Source organism: Vulpes lagopus, chromosome 1 (assembly GCF_018345385.1).
Source record: "Vulpes lagopus strain Blue_001 chromosome 1, ASM1834538v1, whole genome shotgun sequence".
Classification (NCBI taxonomy): domain Eukaryota; kingdom Metazoa; phylum Chordata; class Mammalia; order Carnivora; family Canidae; genus Vulpes; species Vulpes lagopus.
In genome coordinates, this window is record NC_054824.1 from 183,652,050 (window position 1) to 183,671,076 (window position 19,027).

General features: G+C 39.9%; 1 protein-coding gene across 1 annotated transcript in view; it reads right to left on the reverse strand.

Moving 5' to 3' along the window:
- Positions 1 to 13,846, reverse strand: part of KIF14 (kinesin family member 14) — a 53,587-nt gene extending 39,741 nt beyond the window's left edge. The window contains exons 1-11 of the mRNA XM_041763621.1: positions 13,674 to 13,846; positions 10,772 to 11,310; positions 10,019 to 10,696; positions 7,836 to 8,090; positions 7,100 to 7,187; positions 5,351 to 5,449; positions 3,690 to 3,742; positions 2,843 to 2,873; positions 2,071 to 2,178; positions 874 to 990; positions 118 to 233 (exon numbers count right to left, since the gene is read on the reverse strand). Coding sequence (XP_041619555.1) covers positions 118 to 233; positions 874 to 990; positions 2,071 to 2,178; positions 2,843 to 2,873; positions 3,690 to 3,742; positions 5,351 to 5,449; positions 7,100 to 7,187; positions 7,836 to 8,090; positions 10,019 to 10,696; positions 10,772 to 11,196 — 1,970 coding nt within the window. The 5' untranslated portion in view covers positions 11,197 to 11,310; positions 13,674 to 13,846. The remainder of the gene's footprint in view (positions 1 to 117; positions 234 to 873; positions 991 to 2,070; positions 2,179 to 2,842; positions 2,874 to 3,689; positions 3,743 to 5,350; positions 5,450 to 7,099; positions 7,188 to 7,835; positions 8,091 to 10,018; positions 10,697 to 10,771; positions 11,311 to 13,673) is intronic.
- Positions 13,847 to 19,027: the final 5,181 nt, after the last annotated feature.

Consider the following 19,027-nt stretch of genomic DNA (forward strand, 5'->3'; position numbering starts at 1 on the left):
ACACTGCTAAACCACTTCTTCTCTGCCCAAGGTTATATGAAGTCAGTCTATTGTTCTTTTCCCCACAGTACTCAATGTATTTTAAATACAATTATTTGTACTTCAAAAGATACTTGCCATGTAAGAACAGATTCACGGTAAGGAATAAAAACTCTCTTTCCGTTTGCTTGTTCAGAAAGTGCAGATATAACCTTTCCCAATGTGAGCAAGGACTTGTTAATACTCACACCTTCCTGTATACAAGATAAAAACAACTAATTTAAAATAACTGCTCAGCAGTATACTTATTTCACAAAATATATTCCTTCCCTCAAATAATTACTGAGTAAATATTTTCTTCCATAAACTACCAACTTTCTTACAACTCAAAATTTACTAATTTTCTTTGAAAAGTAAACATAACCAAAAAAGTAAAGATCTTTCTTTAAACCACAGCAATGCAGTCTATAAAGATAGTATTCGTTTTTGTTTTTGTTGTTGTTAAATACATTTAGTCTGCAACCTCCTAAAAATAATGCCCTGGAGAATAAGTTTTATTAAAATGAAAAAAAGCTTCACATTTTTTAAAGTATATATATATTTTTTTTAATTTATTCATGAGAGACACACAGAGAGAGGCAGAGACACAGGCAGAGGGAGAAGCAGGCTCCATGCAAGGGAACCTGATGTGGGACTCAATCCCCGGACCCTGGGATGACGACCTGAGCCAAAGGCAGACGCTCAACCACTGAGCCACCCAGGTGCCCCTAAAGTATCTATTTTTTTAAGTAATCTCTGTACCCAGCATGGGTTCAAACTCACAACCTCGAGATCAAGAATCACATGCTCCACTGACTGAGCCAGCCCAGTGCCCCAGAGAAGCCTCATATTTACCTTCAGTCGATCTCCACTAGTTTGAGCTGTGGAGCAGCGCTCACTGCCCGCCAGATCTATCAGGTTTATTCGGCTCGTTATTCTGTGATCATGTTCTTCCCCATCAACAGATTCTGTCTGTAGCAAAATGATATTAAAATAATATGTCATAAGTTCCTCCATGACTTATCAACATAAGTCTTGAAAGGGAAAATTATACAAGATTTCAAACCGCTCATTTATTTTTGTTACTATCCCTTTACGAATGTGTGATAATTTAGGATTTACAATAAATATCCAAGAATACATAGAGCAATGCTTGCATTATGCCAAAATAAATCAATTTAAAGAGATAAAAACTCACAACTACCCAATTATATTAAGGAAATAACCATAAATAGAGCAAACACTTAATGTACAAAGGTATTATTTATCCCAGAATTAAAGGAGCAAGGTATTTAAAAGGAACATAAACGTCCAACAGTGAAGGAACTGGAATAGTCAATGGAATGTTACACAGCTATGAAAAATGATAATTGGCAAAGAATTTTTTTTAAGATTTCATTTATTTATTTATTTTAAAGATCTTATTTATTTATTCATGAGAGACAGAGAGAGAGGCAGAGACATAGTCAGAGGGAGAAGCAGGCTCCCCACAGGGAGCCTGATGCGGAACTTGATCCCAAGATTCAGGATCACGATCTGAGCCAAAGGCAAAGGCTCAACCACTGAACCACCCAGGTGCCCCGTGGCAAAGAATTTTAGTAGCATAAAATTACTGCAGATTTGTTAAATTGGTTTAAGTATGATTGTAAAACAAAATATATCAAAAAATAAAATATATCAAAATATTTAGAGGGGCTTTATTTGAAGAGTGGAACCTATGGCTGAATTTTTTAAAATCTTTGACTTTCTGATATGTTTTTCCAAATACTATACAATTACCATATATTGATAACATATTATCATACATTAGTATGTTATATTAATATCAATGATATCATAAATAATCATACATTATTGGTTTTTCAAACAGTAAGAAAAAAGCTACTGCCATATATGCCATGAGTCATTCAGCTATTGTGTACACTAAAATCCGATTATGTTATATATTTATTTTACCATACTCACATTTGATTTAAAGAATAAAATAAGAAAAACATGAAACCTGAATATATTTGCTACCTTACCTAGGAAAATGATCAATAAAAAGAGTACCTTGGTCTGGGTCATCACCAGGGTGAAAACTGAATGCGATCGGGAGCTTTTATCATTCATACCAGTAGCAGCAGTCGCTCTTTGTTTATTTCCCAATTCTAGCCAGCTCTTATAAGAAAGAAGAGAGGGAGGTTAAAACTGCAAACTAAAATTTATTGCAACAAATTAAGGAACAACAAAGTAAGCACATTTAGCAACATATATGCACTTTATAATCTGTTTATAAAATGAAATTAATAAATGTTTGTCATTTAATAATTTGTATTCTCATTGTCAATTTCATTTCCAGCATGGATAGCTGAATCAGGAAATTACACCTTTAAAACACTATTTCAGTAATGCTAAGCTGCTAATGGTCAATTTTTATTTTTACTTCAGAAGAGTCATTCTTGTTTTGTTTTGTTTTTTAAGATTTTATTTATTTATTTATTTGACAGAGAGAGAGAGAGCACAAGCAGGGGGAATAGCAGGCAGAGAGAGAAGGAGAAGCAGACTCCCCACTCAGCCAGGAGCCCGATATGGGGTTCGATTCCCAGGATCCTGGGATCATGACCTGAGCTGAAGGCAGATGCTTTACCAACTGAGACACCCAGGTGCCCCAGAAGAGTAATTCTTTTGACTGAAGTTTAACAAACAAAATCAGCTCATAATGAATTAACTAGATCAATCTTTTACATATACACATAACAATTAAGGAGAAATATTCTTATGAATATCTTATGATATGATCTTTATATCTAGTAAAAAGAAAATACAATACAATCAATCTTACCTGGATATCAGAGTAAGAATTGACAACATTCCTATTTTTAAAAAGGAAAAAGACAAAATTGTTTTTACTGATAATTACACTCTTATTCTCATAAAATAATACTTCAATTACGTAATTACTCTCTGAAGACCATAATTGAATAATTCATAGATATTATTATACTGACTCACAGAATCGTTCACTATCTCCATTCTTAAAGGGTAGGAAATGTTTTGATTTTATCAAAAAGTGTGGTTTCCACTAATGAAGCAGTTTAGCTCTTATTATTGTAATACTCAAGTCCAAATCATGAGACTAAAACATATACTTGACATATATGTGGAGGTGGGTAAGCTGGTATGTATGGGTGTCAACATAATCCCAGATTTACTGAATGGAGCTAAATCCATACCCAATCACTTTCCCTTTCCTGTAAGAAAGCATTTGGAATGTTGAAAGATGAAGTAAATGACTGTTGGCATGTTTTACACTCTCAACCCTAACCTCATCTTAGCACCTTCTCCCCTCTTCAGCTTAGGGTAATAGATTTAAAAAAAAAAAAAAAAAGCAGCTGGAGAGGGAAAGCTTAACTTAACGGGGAAAGGGGATAGAAGGATAAAAATCAGATATTTCACACATAGTATAACACTCTATGCCAGGCACTTCACAGGTGCTGTGAAAGATAAAAATAACAAAAAACAAGGATCTAACACTCTAGTTGAAAAGAAAAGGAAAAATTAATTTAATAATATTAAGGGTAGAAGGCTAAATAGTTATCCAGTGGTTCAAAGTTGGGGAAGCAAATAAGAACAATATTCATTTTATTCATTACTTCTCTCCTTCAGCTTCTGCTGAGCCAAACACTTACATTGACAGAGCTTCAACATACGGTCCAGAGACAGGATGCTCCCTTACTCTCAGCTAATAGAAGCAAACATTAGCATTATTAAAGACATAAGGAATATTTCATATAAAATTCTTAAAAGATTTCATTTATTTGAGAAAGAGGGAATGAGAGAGAGAGAGAAAGAAAGAAAGAAAGGGGGAGGGGCAGAGGGAAAGGGAGGAACAGACTCCTCTGCTGAGCAGGGAGTCCTATGCAAGGCTTGATCCAGACACTATGGGATCATGACCTGAGCCAAAAGCAGACTCTTAGCCAACTAAGCTACCCAAGCACCCCTAAAATACAGTTTTAAATGATCCTTTTTTCTATATTTGGAGCTTAAGGCAAAGAGACTTGCCTTTACTTGACCCAGAGATAAATATAAAGGTTCTCACAAACACAAATCTGGAAGGTATTTAAGACACTGCTTCCAGTATCACAAATGTTTCTGTTCTCACCATATGCTACAGTTCACTGTTGCATCAAATATACTACTAGTTCTTTATTCTTTTTTTTTTTTTTTTAAGATTTTATTTATTCATGAGAGAGGCAGAGACACAGGCAGGGGGAGAAGCAGGCTCCATGCAGGGAGCCCAATGTGGGACTCGATCCCGGGACTCCAGGACCACGGCCTGGGCCGAAGGCAGACACTCAACCGCTGAGCCACCCAGGTGTCCCTAGTTCTTTATTCTTAAGACCCGCAGTAGCTATTCTCTCTATGCTTTTAAATCTCTCTAAAATACGTTCAGTAAATTTCAGACAGTTAAAATTTTTGTTTTACCTTATACGTTTTAAACTTTGTAACCCGAAATTGAAAACACATTTAAGTCAAAGAAGAAAATGCCAAGTTTAAGATTCTCGATGTTACCAAAGTAAATCACATGACCTTGAACAAGTCAAGTGACCTCTTTAGATTTTAGTTTCTTGCTCTCCAACATCCTTTCCAAATTAAAAAATTTACATTTTTTTGAAAGGATTTTATTTGAGAGAGAGAGCACGCGTGCATGCATGCGTGCGCACATGTGAGCTAGTGGGGGGTGGGAAGACAAAAGGAGTATCTCCAGCAGACTCTCAGCTGCCCTGAGCACAGAGCCTGAAGCAGGGCTCCATCCCACAACCCTGAGATCATGACCTGAGTGGAAATCAGGAGTCAGAGGCTTAACCAGCTGAGCCACCCAGGAGCCCCCAAAATTTTACATTTTGATACCAGTTTTTTAAAAAGATTATTTTTGGAACCTTTCTATTTCATAGAAAATACTATCTATAAGATACCAATTTGCTAAAGAATCTAATAAGATACATATTCTATGATAACAACACAACTTTTAAACTTCTGCTTTTTGGCTTTATAGACTTTTAGGGATTTGGTGTTTAAGCGGTCCAACCAAATCTTGGAACAAATATTTTACCTTTAATTTTGATACAATATTTGCTTTAAAAGAGGCTAAATTTAATAACTAATTTCCACTAACAATAATGTTCAGCTTATTTACTACTCATTTGGATTATAGATCCCAAGTATTTGCTAACATATAATAGCAATACCAGTAAAAATGTAAGCCATATAGATCATCTTGAGAACTAATGTAACTATATACATTTATAAAAACAACTTAAAAACAAATCATAAATCGTTTTAATCTTACTGGCTGCTTTCTCTGCCCATTTTCGCCTTTACAAACCAGAAGGTCATGAATTTTTTCATTATATACTTCAAAAAAGCTCATTTCAAGATGGCAGCTGACCTAGGAGAAATAAAAACATAACATGCAAGTTATTTTAAAAAACCAAAAAAAAAATAAATTAAAAAAAAAATAAAAACCCTTCCATTTTTTGCAAATCGTGTCTGATAAGGTTCGGATACCCAGAATATATAAAGGACTCTTAGAACTCAACAACACAAAGACAAACAACACAATTTAAAAACGGGCAAAGGACTTGAATAGACATTTCTCCAAAAAAGATGAGTTCTACTTACTAAGATCTCTGAAATGTTCAACCCCAGTCACTACCTCAGTCTAGCCCCTTGTCATGCCTTCCTTATACAGTTTATAAGTCCCACAACTGGCCTCTGAATCCAGTTCTACTTCCTTTCAATCCATTCTCCACAGTGCAGCCAGAGCTAACTTTTTTTTTTTCTTTAAGAACAAAGATGATCATTTGACTTTCTTGCTTAAAATCCTTCCATAGCCTTCTAGATTCCTGGAAGCAAGGTTCATAAAGTCCTTCACAAGCTGAGTTCTGCCTCCCTCTTTGATTTCATCTCTTGTCACCCTCCACCCTCAAATTCCATGCTAAAGCAAAGTAAACAATTTATAGATTCCCAAAGTCTCCCTACTTTCTTGCTTTCAAAGCTTTGAACATGCTCCTCCCACTGCCTGGCATGTCCTTCCGCCTCTTCACCAAACTATTAGCTACTATGTCTCCTTCAAAAATAAGGTCAGTTGTTCCCTCATCTAAGAAAACCTGGCTCCCTTTACTCTTATTCTCACAGCACACTGTTCTTACTCTATCATACTATTTATTTAGCATTAAATTGGTTGTATTTGGCTATTTACTGGTTCATTTCTCCATTACACTCTCTTAAGTACAGTGACTGGGCCTTTTAATTCCATATTCCCAAATCTTGCACAATATTTCCCCAATTTCCCTTATCATAAGAATCACTAGGGGAAAAGTATGAAAACTATAAATTCCCAGCTATAGCCCAGATCAACTAAATTAGAATCTCCAGAAGAGTTTTGTTTTGTTTTGTTTAGCAAGTATATATATACACACGCACACAATCAATATGAAAAACTGTCCCTGACACATTCCTGGTGATTCTTATGATCAAGCAAATTTGGGAAAAAGTGATCTAATAGGCTGCTTGGCAAACAGTGGATGCCCAGTAAATACCTGCTGAATATATGAATGAATAAGTGAAAAGGGAAACCAGTACAGACGTTTCAGGTGCAGTGTAAAAAGCATGGCTTTCTAAGTTAGATCTAGGTTCAGACTCCAGCTTCACTACTCTCTGCTTCATGTTGTTCTGAAGTTTATGCCTACTGTCCTTAGTTAAGTCTGTGTACTTGCCTGACTACAAACACACAATAGTACATAACTGACATATTATAAGCCACTATACGCACACAAAGCCACTATACACATACAAAAGTAATAAAGCCAGAAAAGCCAGAGAAAGCAGAAGAGACGATCCTTCTATCACTGCCCACCAAGGGGAATTTATTCTGAAATTCTGAATCTCCAACCTCTCCTCCATATCACTGTTCCAAAGGAGAATGATCTAGAACTTAAAATTATGTCTTCCATAATTTCCTTAGTGGTAAAGACTGATTTTAATTTGGTTTGACCGTTTTCTAGTCTCTCATCAAGATTTACAAATGAGAACATACCTCTTGGGTTTGTTTTTTGGCTACTTGAGCAAAAATATCTTCACAAAACCTTGGAATTATTCCCGGTTCTTCATTAAGTCCCATCATCCTGGAAAATACATAATGAGTGGCAGGGGTGGGGAAGGACAAAACTAATTAGTGGTTTTTTAATTCTTTTTGGGGAAATGGGTTGGGGAGTGAATGGGAAGGAAGCTAATTAAACAGCATTCATATCTAATAACCTAGGCTCTAAAGTCAAATCTTCTTGAGTTCAAATCTAGAGCTCATCACTTATTAGCTCTGTGACTCTAAATAAGATACTTAACCCCAGTAAATCTCAATTTCCTCTTCTACAAAATAGGATAAAAAGACCTATCTAACTCAGATAATTGTGAGAAAGTATAAGCAGATATATATATATATAGATAGATAGATATAGATATTATTTAATATATATAATTTATTAGATGACTTAAATTCTCACAATAATGTTTACAAAATAACCTCTCAGGGCTTTGGTTCACACAAGACATATTACGTACCATAAAATGAGCCAATGACACAAAGTAAACAGTATCTCCTACATGAGCTGAATCAGCCAAGTAACTTGCCCAAGTTTGCAGAACCACTTTACAAAATGGAGGAGACTTGAGCCCAGATCTGTGTAGTTTCAAAACTACATTCTTTCTATCAAACCATACTGTTTCTCACCAAAGATTTAAACATTCTCAATAACTGTACTTGGAATAAAACTTACGTATATGATTTTCCAGAGCCAGTCTGACCATAAGCGAAGAGACAGGTGTTGTAGCCTTCAAAGGCGCGTTCTAGGAGTGGTACTGCTAGAGTCTCATAAACTGTTGTCTGACTGGCATAATTTGGATGGCATTCATCAAAAGACCAGAATCCAATATTATAAATAAAATTATACACTTGTTTCATGTCAGGATGTTCCACAGTTATTTCTTCCCCATTCATGAAGACCACCTGGCATGCTTTTTCAACCATCTCTCTTTACAAAGAAGCACAAAGAAAAATATTAAGTTACTGTAATTATTTTATTATCCCATAGAATATAATGAGAACCTCAAAACTAGTTAAATACAACATTCCTCCAGAGCAAGATAATTCTTTAGTTTTATGTGGAAAATGTAGACCAGCTAACATAATTATAGTGAGTTTCCAAATTTATATTTCCTACAGCTCTAGTGCTACCACTTAAAGAGAAAATGGAATTACAGATCTGTTGTCTGAAAAATTACCCTACTTCTACAGGATTTTCCATCTTTTTCTTTTTTCTCTTGAGCTCTCCCTTCTCCCACCCCACCTGCTATACTCTACCTATACTCTTCAGTTCAATTCTGGAAACTTTTTAATATATTATAAAGAAGTTTTGGAGGTGCGGATCTATATAAACCTGACATGAAATGCAAATATAATTTCAACAAACTAAGTTAAATAGAAGTCTCAATCATAAATCTCTTTTGGCTACTACCTATTGTTACTGTTAACCCAACAGTCCCTCCCTCTGTTACATTAGCTCCCTTAAAATCATGGGTCTTCATCATGTGCGTCCTTCTTCCATCTCAGATTTACGCCTAACTCTTTCACTTACAGAAAACTACAGAAAAACATGATCAGTCCTTGTCTGGCCCCCAATATCCCTTTTGCCCCAAACTCTGTTTTAGATCAGAATTTATCCTGGAAACCACCTGCCTCTTCGATGTGACAAGTGCCCCTCCGCCCCTGTTATTAGCCCAGTTTCCATGGCTTGTCTCATGGGTTTGGACTCAGGCACTCAGTTCCTTACTGAGTTCTCTGCAGTGTAGTCATCCATCGTGAGGTTTGTTCCTACCAGCTCTTCTTTCTGTTGCTCTTCATCCTATCACAATCCTTGAGGCCTTTTAGGTTTCCCCACTCTCTCCAGCCATCTCACCCTCAGTTCTCTCACTTATGACTAACCCCACACCTTCACTAACAGGCTTTAAAGCACTATATGACTTGTCTTTAACTACGGACCTTTTAGGTTCAAACGAGGGCTTCCTTCCCCTGTTGCAGCACCATATCCTCTTACATCTTGCTTAGATATATAACAGAGTTAACAACTACTAATTCTTAAGTCTTTCAGTCACCCCATAAAACATTCAAAAATAACTAGATGCCACATTCACACTTTGTCATGTCCATCTTTCTCAACCCCACCTGTAATCTGTGACTATCTCATCCACAATCACTTTGGAGACAGACTTACAATCGACATCAAATCTAAAAAATCACTGTTATCTATAATTACTATATAGCAGAGACGACATTAGGGATGATACTGCACTGGAAGGGGTTTGGGGAGGACCTCCCTGGGGAATAAGTGACCCCACAAGTGTTCTTTTTAAGGGAAACACAGAAGAGTCCACCCTACTTGGCAGATTTGAAAGCAGGCTGCATTAGAAACTTAAGTCATTTCGACTTTTTAAAAGCAGCACATCTAAAGAAATTTACGTTTGCCAATTTGGTGATTCAATTGTTTTAATTTTATACCTAATCATCAAAAATAATCAGGGTTCTGGGATCCCTGGGTGGCGCAGCGGTTTGGCGCCTGCCTTTGGCCCAGGGCGCGATCCTGGAGACCCAGGATCGAATCCTACGTCGGGCTCCCGGTGCATGGAGCCTGCTTCTCCCTCTGCCTGTGTCTCTGCCTCTCTCTCTCTATCTCTCTGTGACTATCATAAAATAAATAAAAATTTAAAAAAAAATTTAAAATAAAAAAAAATAATAATAATCAGGGTTCTACAACTAAACCTAAAAGTTCTCTCTACATACAAATGCCACCGCCAGGCTTGAAGATGCATGAATACAATACACTCACACTTTCCAGAGCCAGTGAGGAATTGGACACATTACATGTCACTAGTTTGGCCTTAGATTTTAAAAGGTGTAACATACCTCTTGCTGAAAGGCCTCACACGTACTGCCACTGTCACTTGACTATTCTCTACTTTTAAGGGGTCTGTCTCTATAGAGGTGTACTGGCCCGTAATTTCTTCAAGAGGGAGTATATTTTCTTGGGACCTTTCCCTTTCATTTGCTAGAACAGAGCTTCTTGGCTTTTTAACTTGGAGGCTAGGCATCCTATTTTTCAGTATTGATGCAGCTGGGCTCGTAAGCTGTGGCGTGCCACACCTTGGTGTCAGTTTGTGCCCTACAATGTATTTTGTAGGTGTTTTTTCTAAACTTTCAAACTTATTTGAATGTTTCGCCATATCCTTCCCAATACTTCCATGATGTAAAGCTCCTGTTCCTGGCACTTTGGTGTTCAACTTGCTCTGAAGAGGTTTCGTTGCCAAGTGACCGGATGGGACAACTTTAGTCTGACTCTGGGAGTCAGTGGGTGCACTATTACTTAAGTATTTAAGTGCAACATTTTCACTTGCCCCAGGGAGAGCTTTAGAAAAGGTTTCTTTGTGTTTTTCATCAGCCATCACTTCAATGTCTTTTGGGTCTTTGGCTAAAGGTACAGAAGATGCAACAAAAGAGTTTTTATCTTTATTTACAATTGTTACGTTCACACTAGCTTCCAGGGAAGCACAATCCTTTTCTGTTGCACTTCCCACATTCTGTGTTGTTTTCCATTTTGCCACACAATCTGTTTGAGCTGTTTTCCATTTTGCCACAGATTCTGTTTGAGCTGTTTTCCATTTTGCCACAGATTCTGTTTGAGCTGTTTTCCACTTTGCCACAGACTCTGTTTTAGCACGACGTTGTAATGTAAGACGTGTTTCTGCAGTTTTTTCAGTTGAGTCTCCCAACTCACTGCCACACAAAGATGATTCTTTGTTCCTTGTAACTCTTCTCTGAAGTGCCAATCTACCTGTGGGGTTAGGGGTAAGAGGTACATCTCCTGTTTCCTTACAGGCAGAAATAACATAAGTACTATTTATGTCTCTGATTTTACTTGCAGATTTCAATAATGGATCATCATTTTCACATTTTGACATATCTGAATTCAAATGCAGCTTACGTCTGCTACTATGGGTGAGGACATTCAATGGTGAACTCCTTTGGGAAGAAGGTATACCAAGGATATCGCTGTTATTTTTATTATACGTGGTGTATATGGACATCGTGGCAGCAAGTTGTTTTAAAAAAGAATGTTGGTGAAAAACCTAAGCTCTTCTTTAGATGTTCATTTGACTTCCAGGCATATCTTGTGAATCAATTTCCAATTATCTGCTAAACTGTAAGAAAAAAAAAAAAAACAGATTGCAAGACTAAAATAGTCATGAAAAAATATGAGAACCTTCCATTGTGAAAGTAACTTCCCAGAGGAATATGTTAGAATAAACCACAAACTCCTCCTCAGATACTCTTCCCAAGCATTGTCAGACAGATCTCTCCCTCCAAAAAGCTTATAATCATAATGCAACTAATATTTACAGAGTCACCATTATCTCCTGGCCTTCTGATACATACTACGGATTTCAAAGACCCTGTTCCCATTTCCTTAGTGTAGAAGGAGTACACAGATAAATACTAGGCCAAAGAGGACAAGTGACTTAAACGACATAAAAAGTGCATGTCAAAGAAGATATATGAATGGCGAATAAGCACATAAGAAGATGCTCAACATCACTCATCATTAGGGAATGCAAATCAAAACTACAATGAGATACCACATTCCACCCATTAGGATGGCTACTAACAGAAAAACAAGTGTTGGAAAGGACGTAGAGAAATTGGTACCCTGTGCACTACTGGTGGAAATGAAAAATGGCACAGCTACTGTGGAAAATAGTACGGAAGTTCCTTAAAAACTAAAAATAGAATTACTATACCACCAGAAATTCTACTTCTGGATATCTAACCCAAAAGAATTGAAAGCGGGATCTTGAAGAGACATCTGTACACCCATGTTCATAGCAGCATTACTCGCGACAGCTAAGACATGGAAGCAACCCAAGCGACCACACACTGATGAACGGCTTGCCAAAATGTGGTATATGCACGCAGTGAAATATCACTCAGCCTCAAATAGAAATTCTACAGTTTGCTACAATCTGGATAAAGCTTGAAGATACAACGCTAAGTGAAATAAGCCAATCACAAAAAAGACAAATACTGCATGATTCTACTCACATGAGGTATGTAACGTAGTTAAGATCATAAAGAAAGAAAGTATGACGGTGGTTGCCAGGGGCTGGGGACAGCGGCATAGAGTTTCAGATTTACAAGATGACAGAGGATTATGGGGATGGATGGTAGCAATGGCTACACAACAGTGTGAATGTCCTTAAGGAAACAGGCTCTAAGACATATACATAAAAGCGGAGAAGGTGACACATGTCAGGCTTATTTTAACACAATAAGAAAAAGAGGAGGAGGAGGAGGAAGGAGCGGGGCGCACCAGGAATGTGCATGTCCCCAAGATTTTCATTTAAGTACTCCCCGTTTGCGGATCAGGAGAGGGACTAAGAGAAACCCTAGCACCTAAATCAACGGCCGGGATGAAGCATTTTGAGGACACCTGTTGGATGCAGGTTAGATACAGGAACGCCTCAGGGACATGGGTTTCAGACGCGTCACAAAGCAAGAGTATTCCCACAGAAATCCCACGGACGGTTAAGTGTGATCATTACTCGATTCTGTCGAGAAAAAATATGCAAGATTAGACAAGAAGACAGCCTGCCCTCGAGCCTCGAGACAACAGCGCGGACACGTGCGCCCCAAAGTAAACACGTCAACGGTCCCCGTCCAGCATCAATGTTTTTGTTTTTTTTTTTTTTAAAGGGTGGGCGGATCCCTGGGTGGCGCAGCGGTTTAGCGCCTGCCTTTGCCCCAGGGCGCGATCCTGGAGACCCGGGATCGAATCCCACGTCGGGCTCCCGGTGCATGGAGCCTGCTTCTCCCTCTGCCTGTGTCTCTGCCTCTGTCTCTCTCTCTCTGTGACTATCATAAATAAATAAAATAAATAAATAAATAAATAAATAAATAAATGAATGAATGAATGAATGAACGAACGAACATAGGTGACAAGCGAAAAGGCCTCGTTTGCAGGCCGCTCGGCACCAAACCGGAAACCGCGACGTCGACGACGAGTCCTGAATTGTGCACGCGGGCTTCTGGCCTGTACGACGACGGCGCATGCTCAGACCGCCCCTCGGGCACTGCTACCCAGGAATGACATCACAAGGTAGACTTTTTAAGCAAAAGTCTTTTAAAAGTTCGAAAGAAGGGACGACCATTACCCACCCCAACCCCACCCTCTCAAAAAAAAAAAAAAAAAAGAAAAGAAAAGAAAATCGTTCAGGATGCACCTCCCTTCAAACCTTTCAACGAAACGCACAGAACGTTCCCATTACGGAAATCAATTCAAAGGCAAAGACAAGATTCTGGAAACCCTACGGCAGCTAAAAAGTAACTCGCTTCCTACACAAATACGGGCTCTTTGGGTTTGTTTGGGCAGTTTCGCCCCCCGCGTTTAAAGGGGCGCGGAAAGAAGAGGAAGGGGGGCGGGGGGGCAGGTCAGTCACACCCAGAAGCACAAGATCCCCGTGGACGGGCTCCCAGGCAGCCACCCCGAGACCTGGGGCGGCGACTGTACCTCTCAGGTGGCCCCCGACGGGGCGAGCCTGCGGCGGGTGACGCTGTGGGCCCAGGGGGGCCCCGCGGAGGCGCCGCCCGAGCGCGACCTCCGGCGACCCCTTCGCCGCCGCCGCCGCCGCCGCCGCCGCCGCCGCCGGGGATTCCGGGCCAGGCGGGGGACCCGCGCTGAGGCGCCCGCCCGCACGCCCCCACCGCCCCGCTACTTCGCCCCCCGCAGGGCGCCCTCACCCCGGTGGCCGCCTCCAGCACGCCTGCCGCCGGCTCCCTCCCGGGCCGCAATTTGAATGGGCGCCCTGCCTCCTGATTGGCTGCTGGACGTCGCGTCGCGGGCCGCGCCCCGGCTTCCTCCCGCCCCCAGGAAGTGCCGGTCGCCGGACCCGCCCCCCGTATCCTTGGCAACAGGCTCCGCCCCCTCGGACGCCGCGAAGGCGTGGGGGTTGGGCTCCTTTCCGTCAATTCCGTGCTTGCGCGGGGCTGGATTCTGAGCCGCACCTGGCAGCCCGCTAGGATGGATTTCATTTATTTTAATTGATTTTTTTAAAAGATGGTATTTATTTATTTGAGACAGAGAGAGAGAGAGCACGAGTAGGGTGAGGGGCAGAAGGAGAAGCAGGCTCTCCCGCTGAGCCAGGAGCAGGATGCGGGGGCTCCATCGGGGACCCCGGGATCATGACGATGCGTGATCATGACGATGCATGACGATGCATGACGATGCATGACGATGCATGATCGTCTCCTTCAGACGAGCATCTGAAGGCAGATGCTTCACCCAGAGCCACCCAGGTGGCCCTAAGGTGGATTTTAAATAAGAAGAGTGGTAGTGATGCTTTTGTCAATCCTCAACATCAAAAAAAAAAAAAAAAATCATGGTCTACACACCTTACGAGGACGTTGTAAACGTACACAGCTGAGCACAGCTACACCATTCTAGCATATCCCATGCAAAGCGTGGAGATGGAAAGTGCACTAAATCTCTTGCATGGAATTTCTTCATTTGATCCTAAAAATGTTGTGACATGGATATTAATAGTATCCCGCTTCCAGATGAAGTTTAAAATAAAACTGGTGAATAAGAACCAGTAAGTGGGGTAACCAGAATTCTGAGGCCACTGTCATAAGATTTATTGGTTTCAATAGATAGTCCGGTAAGATTTTGAAACACACACAAAAAAAGTACATTTACATTCTGAAATACATTCTGAGAAATAACGGGATCAATGAGAAACTCCAGTCAAATAGATGTTGTAAGGCAACAGTATCTTTATTTTCATTTTTTTATTTTTGTTTAATTTTTTTTTATTTTTTTTAATGTTTTGAGCAACAGTATTTTTTTAAAGGGCAAAAAGTGCAAGTAATGGAAAGGTATTCAATAGGACACAAAGGGAACCCAGAAGAGGCTCCAACCATATAGAAAAACGGAATGGATGATCAAAATACTCATTCTAAAATTCACTCCAGGGGCACCTGGGTGGCTCAGGTGGTGAAGCATCTGCCTCAGGTTCAGGTCATGATCTCCAGGTCTTGGCACTGAGCCCTGCATCGGGTTTCCTGCTCATCAGGGAGTCTGCTTTTCTCTCTCTCTTTCTCCCTCTCTCTCTCTGCCCCTCCCCACTATTCAATCTCTCTCTCCTTCAACTAAATAAATAAAATCTTAAAAATAGGTAAGCGAATAAAACTCACTCTAAAAATCATTCTAAAATTTGAGTAAGATTAAGCTATAGAGAAGCCATCAGAAAAAAAGAATATGATATTTATTAGACCTATGGGAAAATAGTCATTCTATTTATATAAGCAAAAGATATGGCAAAAGGAAAGACCGACAATCTCAAATACACAAAAATTTCAAACTCATGTGTCATTCAAAATAATAACAATGAGGGCACCTGGGTGGCTCAGTGGTTGAGCGTCTGCCTTTGGTTCAGGTTGTGATCCTAGGGTCCTGGGATCGAGTCCTGCATCAGGCTTCCTGCAGGGAGCCTGCTTCTCCCTTTGCCTACATCTCTGTATCTCTCATGAATAAATAAATAAAATCTTAAAAATAATAACAATGAAATTATAAAATGTAAGCTAATGAAAAAATATTGAATATAAAAGATGTAAACAATTCAATTTTATAAGGAAAATAAATTTAAAAGTAGAATAAGAAAATGAAAAGAATATTAAAATGGGCAATGGTATTTTACACAAAAAAGAATCAATCTACACAGAAAAATAGCTCATATAAAAATAGAATGTAGAGGGCAGCCCGGTTGGCTCAGCGGTTTAGTGCTGCCTTCAGCCCAGGGCCTGATCCTGGAGACTCGGGATGGAGTCCTGCATTGGGCTCCCTGCATGGAGCCTGCTTCTCCCTCTGCCTGCGCCTCTGCCTTTCTCTCTTGCTCTCTGTGTCTCTCATGAATAAATAAATAAAATGTTTTTTAAAAAGATCCTTCTAAAAAAATAGAATGTAAACACCCAATCATTAAATGCAAGTGTAAAAAATACTTAGGTACAAGTAAAAAAAAAAAAATGTTTTTTAAATCTCAGTGCTAATTGTTTGGCATCAAAAGTAAAAGTATAGGGACCTGGCTGGCTCAGTTGGTAGAGTGTGCAACTCCTGATCTTGGGATCATGAGTTTCAGTCCCACGTTGGATAGTTGGGTACAGAGTACTTAAAAAATAAAATAAAATATATTTTTAAAACCTTGTAGAGGGGGAAGGGCAGAGGGAGAGAGAATCTTTAGCAGGCTCCATGCCCAGCACAGAGTCCAGTTTGGGCTCTATCTCAACCCTGACATCATAACCTGAGTCAGAATCATGAGTTAGACACTGAACCAATGAGCCAGCCAGGTGCTCCAAAAATAAAATCTTAAAAAAAAAAAACAACTATTCATTTCTAGTAACAGAAATTGGTATGTTTCTTGAAGGCAGGGACCATATCTGTTCGTAGTGTATCCCTAGTGCTTAATATAAAGCTTGATATAGACAATAAATATTTGTTGTGTAAAAAAATATATATATTTGTTGTGTAAATCACAGATCCTTCTAGAGAGCAACGTGATAATGTTTTGAAAGAACCATAAAGACATTCATACTCTTTGACCTAGGAACTGTACTACAGATATTTATTCTAATATTTCAGTAGAAACCAAAAATTATGCAGGAAAATTTTCTATTTTGGCCACAATCTGGAAAAATTCTGAATGCCTAACCCTGAGAGAATGCTTTAAATGATTAAAAATGAAAAATAAGAGGTGCCTGGGTGACTCAGTGGTTGACTGCCTGCCTTCACACCCAGGGCATGATCCTGGAGTCCTGGGATTGAGTCCCACATCGGGCTCCCCACAGAGAGCCTGCTTGTCCTTCTGCCTGTGTCTCTGCCTCTCTCTCTGCGTGTCTCTCATGAATAAATAAATTAAAAATAAATAAATAGCAATGAAAAATAAATAAATCCTATTAAAACTATTAAGTGTCAGGGTGCCTGGGTGGTTCAGTCAGGTAAGCATCCAACTTTTGATTTCAGCTCAGGTCATGATCTCAGGGTAGTGGGATGGAACCCTGTAGGAGGCTCCATGCTCAGTGGGGAGTCTTCTTCTCTCCCTCTCTCTGCTGCTCCCTCTGCTGCTCCTCCCACTCATGTGCTCTCTCTAAAATAAATAAATAAATAGGGGCACCCACCCGGTTGGCTTAGCGGTTGAGCATCTGCCTTTGGCTCTAGTCATGATCCTGGGGTCCTGGGATCAAGTCCCGCATCAGGCTCCTCGCAGGGAGCCTGCTTCTCTCTCTGCCTGTATCTTTCATGAATAAATAAATAAAATATTTTAAAAAAACTATTAAGTGTCCATTAAGGTTATAGTTATGAATTTAAAAGGACCAGAAAATGTATGGCCTATAAACCAAATGATAATTTGCCTCCTGAGACTGTGAGCCCCAAATGGAGCAGGACCTTATCTATCTCACTTTTGTCTGCCCAAGTGCATGGCCCAAAACTATGAAAGGACCTTCATATAACATATGACAATAACACATTTCCCTCTTCTTATTGCTTTAGAAGCTCCCAATTTAATTCCAACCACAGGCATAATCCTCCATAGAATCAAGGGCCACCTGTGAGCCATCTCCAAGTTACACAAGAGGAATTTTGATCTTTTATTACACTGAGATATATTTCTCTCTTCAATCCTGTCCACAACTGACCAGAAGAGAAAGTCACTTAACCTCTGGCTGCCTCAGGTCCCTCATGTGGAAATTGCAGAGGATCACGCTACCTACCCTAAAGCATTGTAATGAGGATTAAATTAGATAATGTATGCAAAGTGCTTAGCATAAAGCCTGGCAGAGGATTAACGCTCAATAAATGTAAGCTACTAAATTGCATAGTTTGATATAACTCTCCAAAACACTGAAAAGCCTTATTCGGAGCTAGTGATGAGAAACTGGGATCACGCATTTTGGAAGCTCTCTGTTATAATAACGACATGCCTTATTTTATGAAGGATGAGGATTATGATTTAATCCCTAGAAATACCCACCAGATGAAATAGTGAGTCGTTTTGTAATGGACTCGCTGTACTCTTAGAAATCAAAAGAGCAATGAAAACCTATCTCCAAGAGGGAGTAGTGGTCATCTCAGTTTTGTTCCAATTTGATTAATTTTTTTGGAACTTCAGATTTTGTAGGCTTTTTGAAAGAAGATAAGAAAAGGGAGTTTAGAGGCGCCGGGCTGTCTCAGTTAGTGGAGCGTGTGACTCTGGGTCTCAGGGTTGTGCGTTCGAGCCCCGCATTAGATGTAGAGATTACTTAAAAATAAAGTTTTAGGGCAGCCCTGGTGGTGCAGCGGTCTAGCACCGCCTGCAGCCCAGGGCGTGATCCTAGAGACTCTGGATCGAGTCCCACGTCAGGCTCTCTGCACGGAGCCTGCTTCTCCCTCTGCCTGTGTCTCTGCTTCTCTCTCTCTGTCTCTTTGAATAAATAAATAAAATCTTTTTTTTAATTTTTATTTATTTATGATAGTCACACAGAGAGAGAGAGGCAAAGACACAGGCAGAGGGAGAAGCAGGCTCCATGTACCGGGAGCCCGATGTGGGATTCGATCCCGGGTCTCCAGGATCGAGCCCTGGGCCAAAGGCAGGCGCCAAACCACTGCGCCACCCAGGGATCCCCAATAAATAAAATCTTAAATAAAATAAAATTTTAAAAAAAGAAAAAAAAAAGCTAAAAAATGCAGATTCGTCCCGCATAAGGTTCACAGGGTGAGCAGCCTGAATGAACCTTATTCCATGTCAAGGCTCAGCTTTCTGAGCGCCCGCCTGGCTTAGGGCATAAGGCGCCCTCCAACACCCAAAAGCACCTGTGCACGTCAGAGCCCTGCTC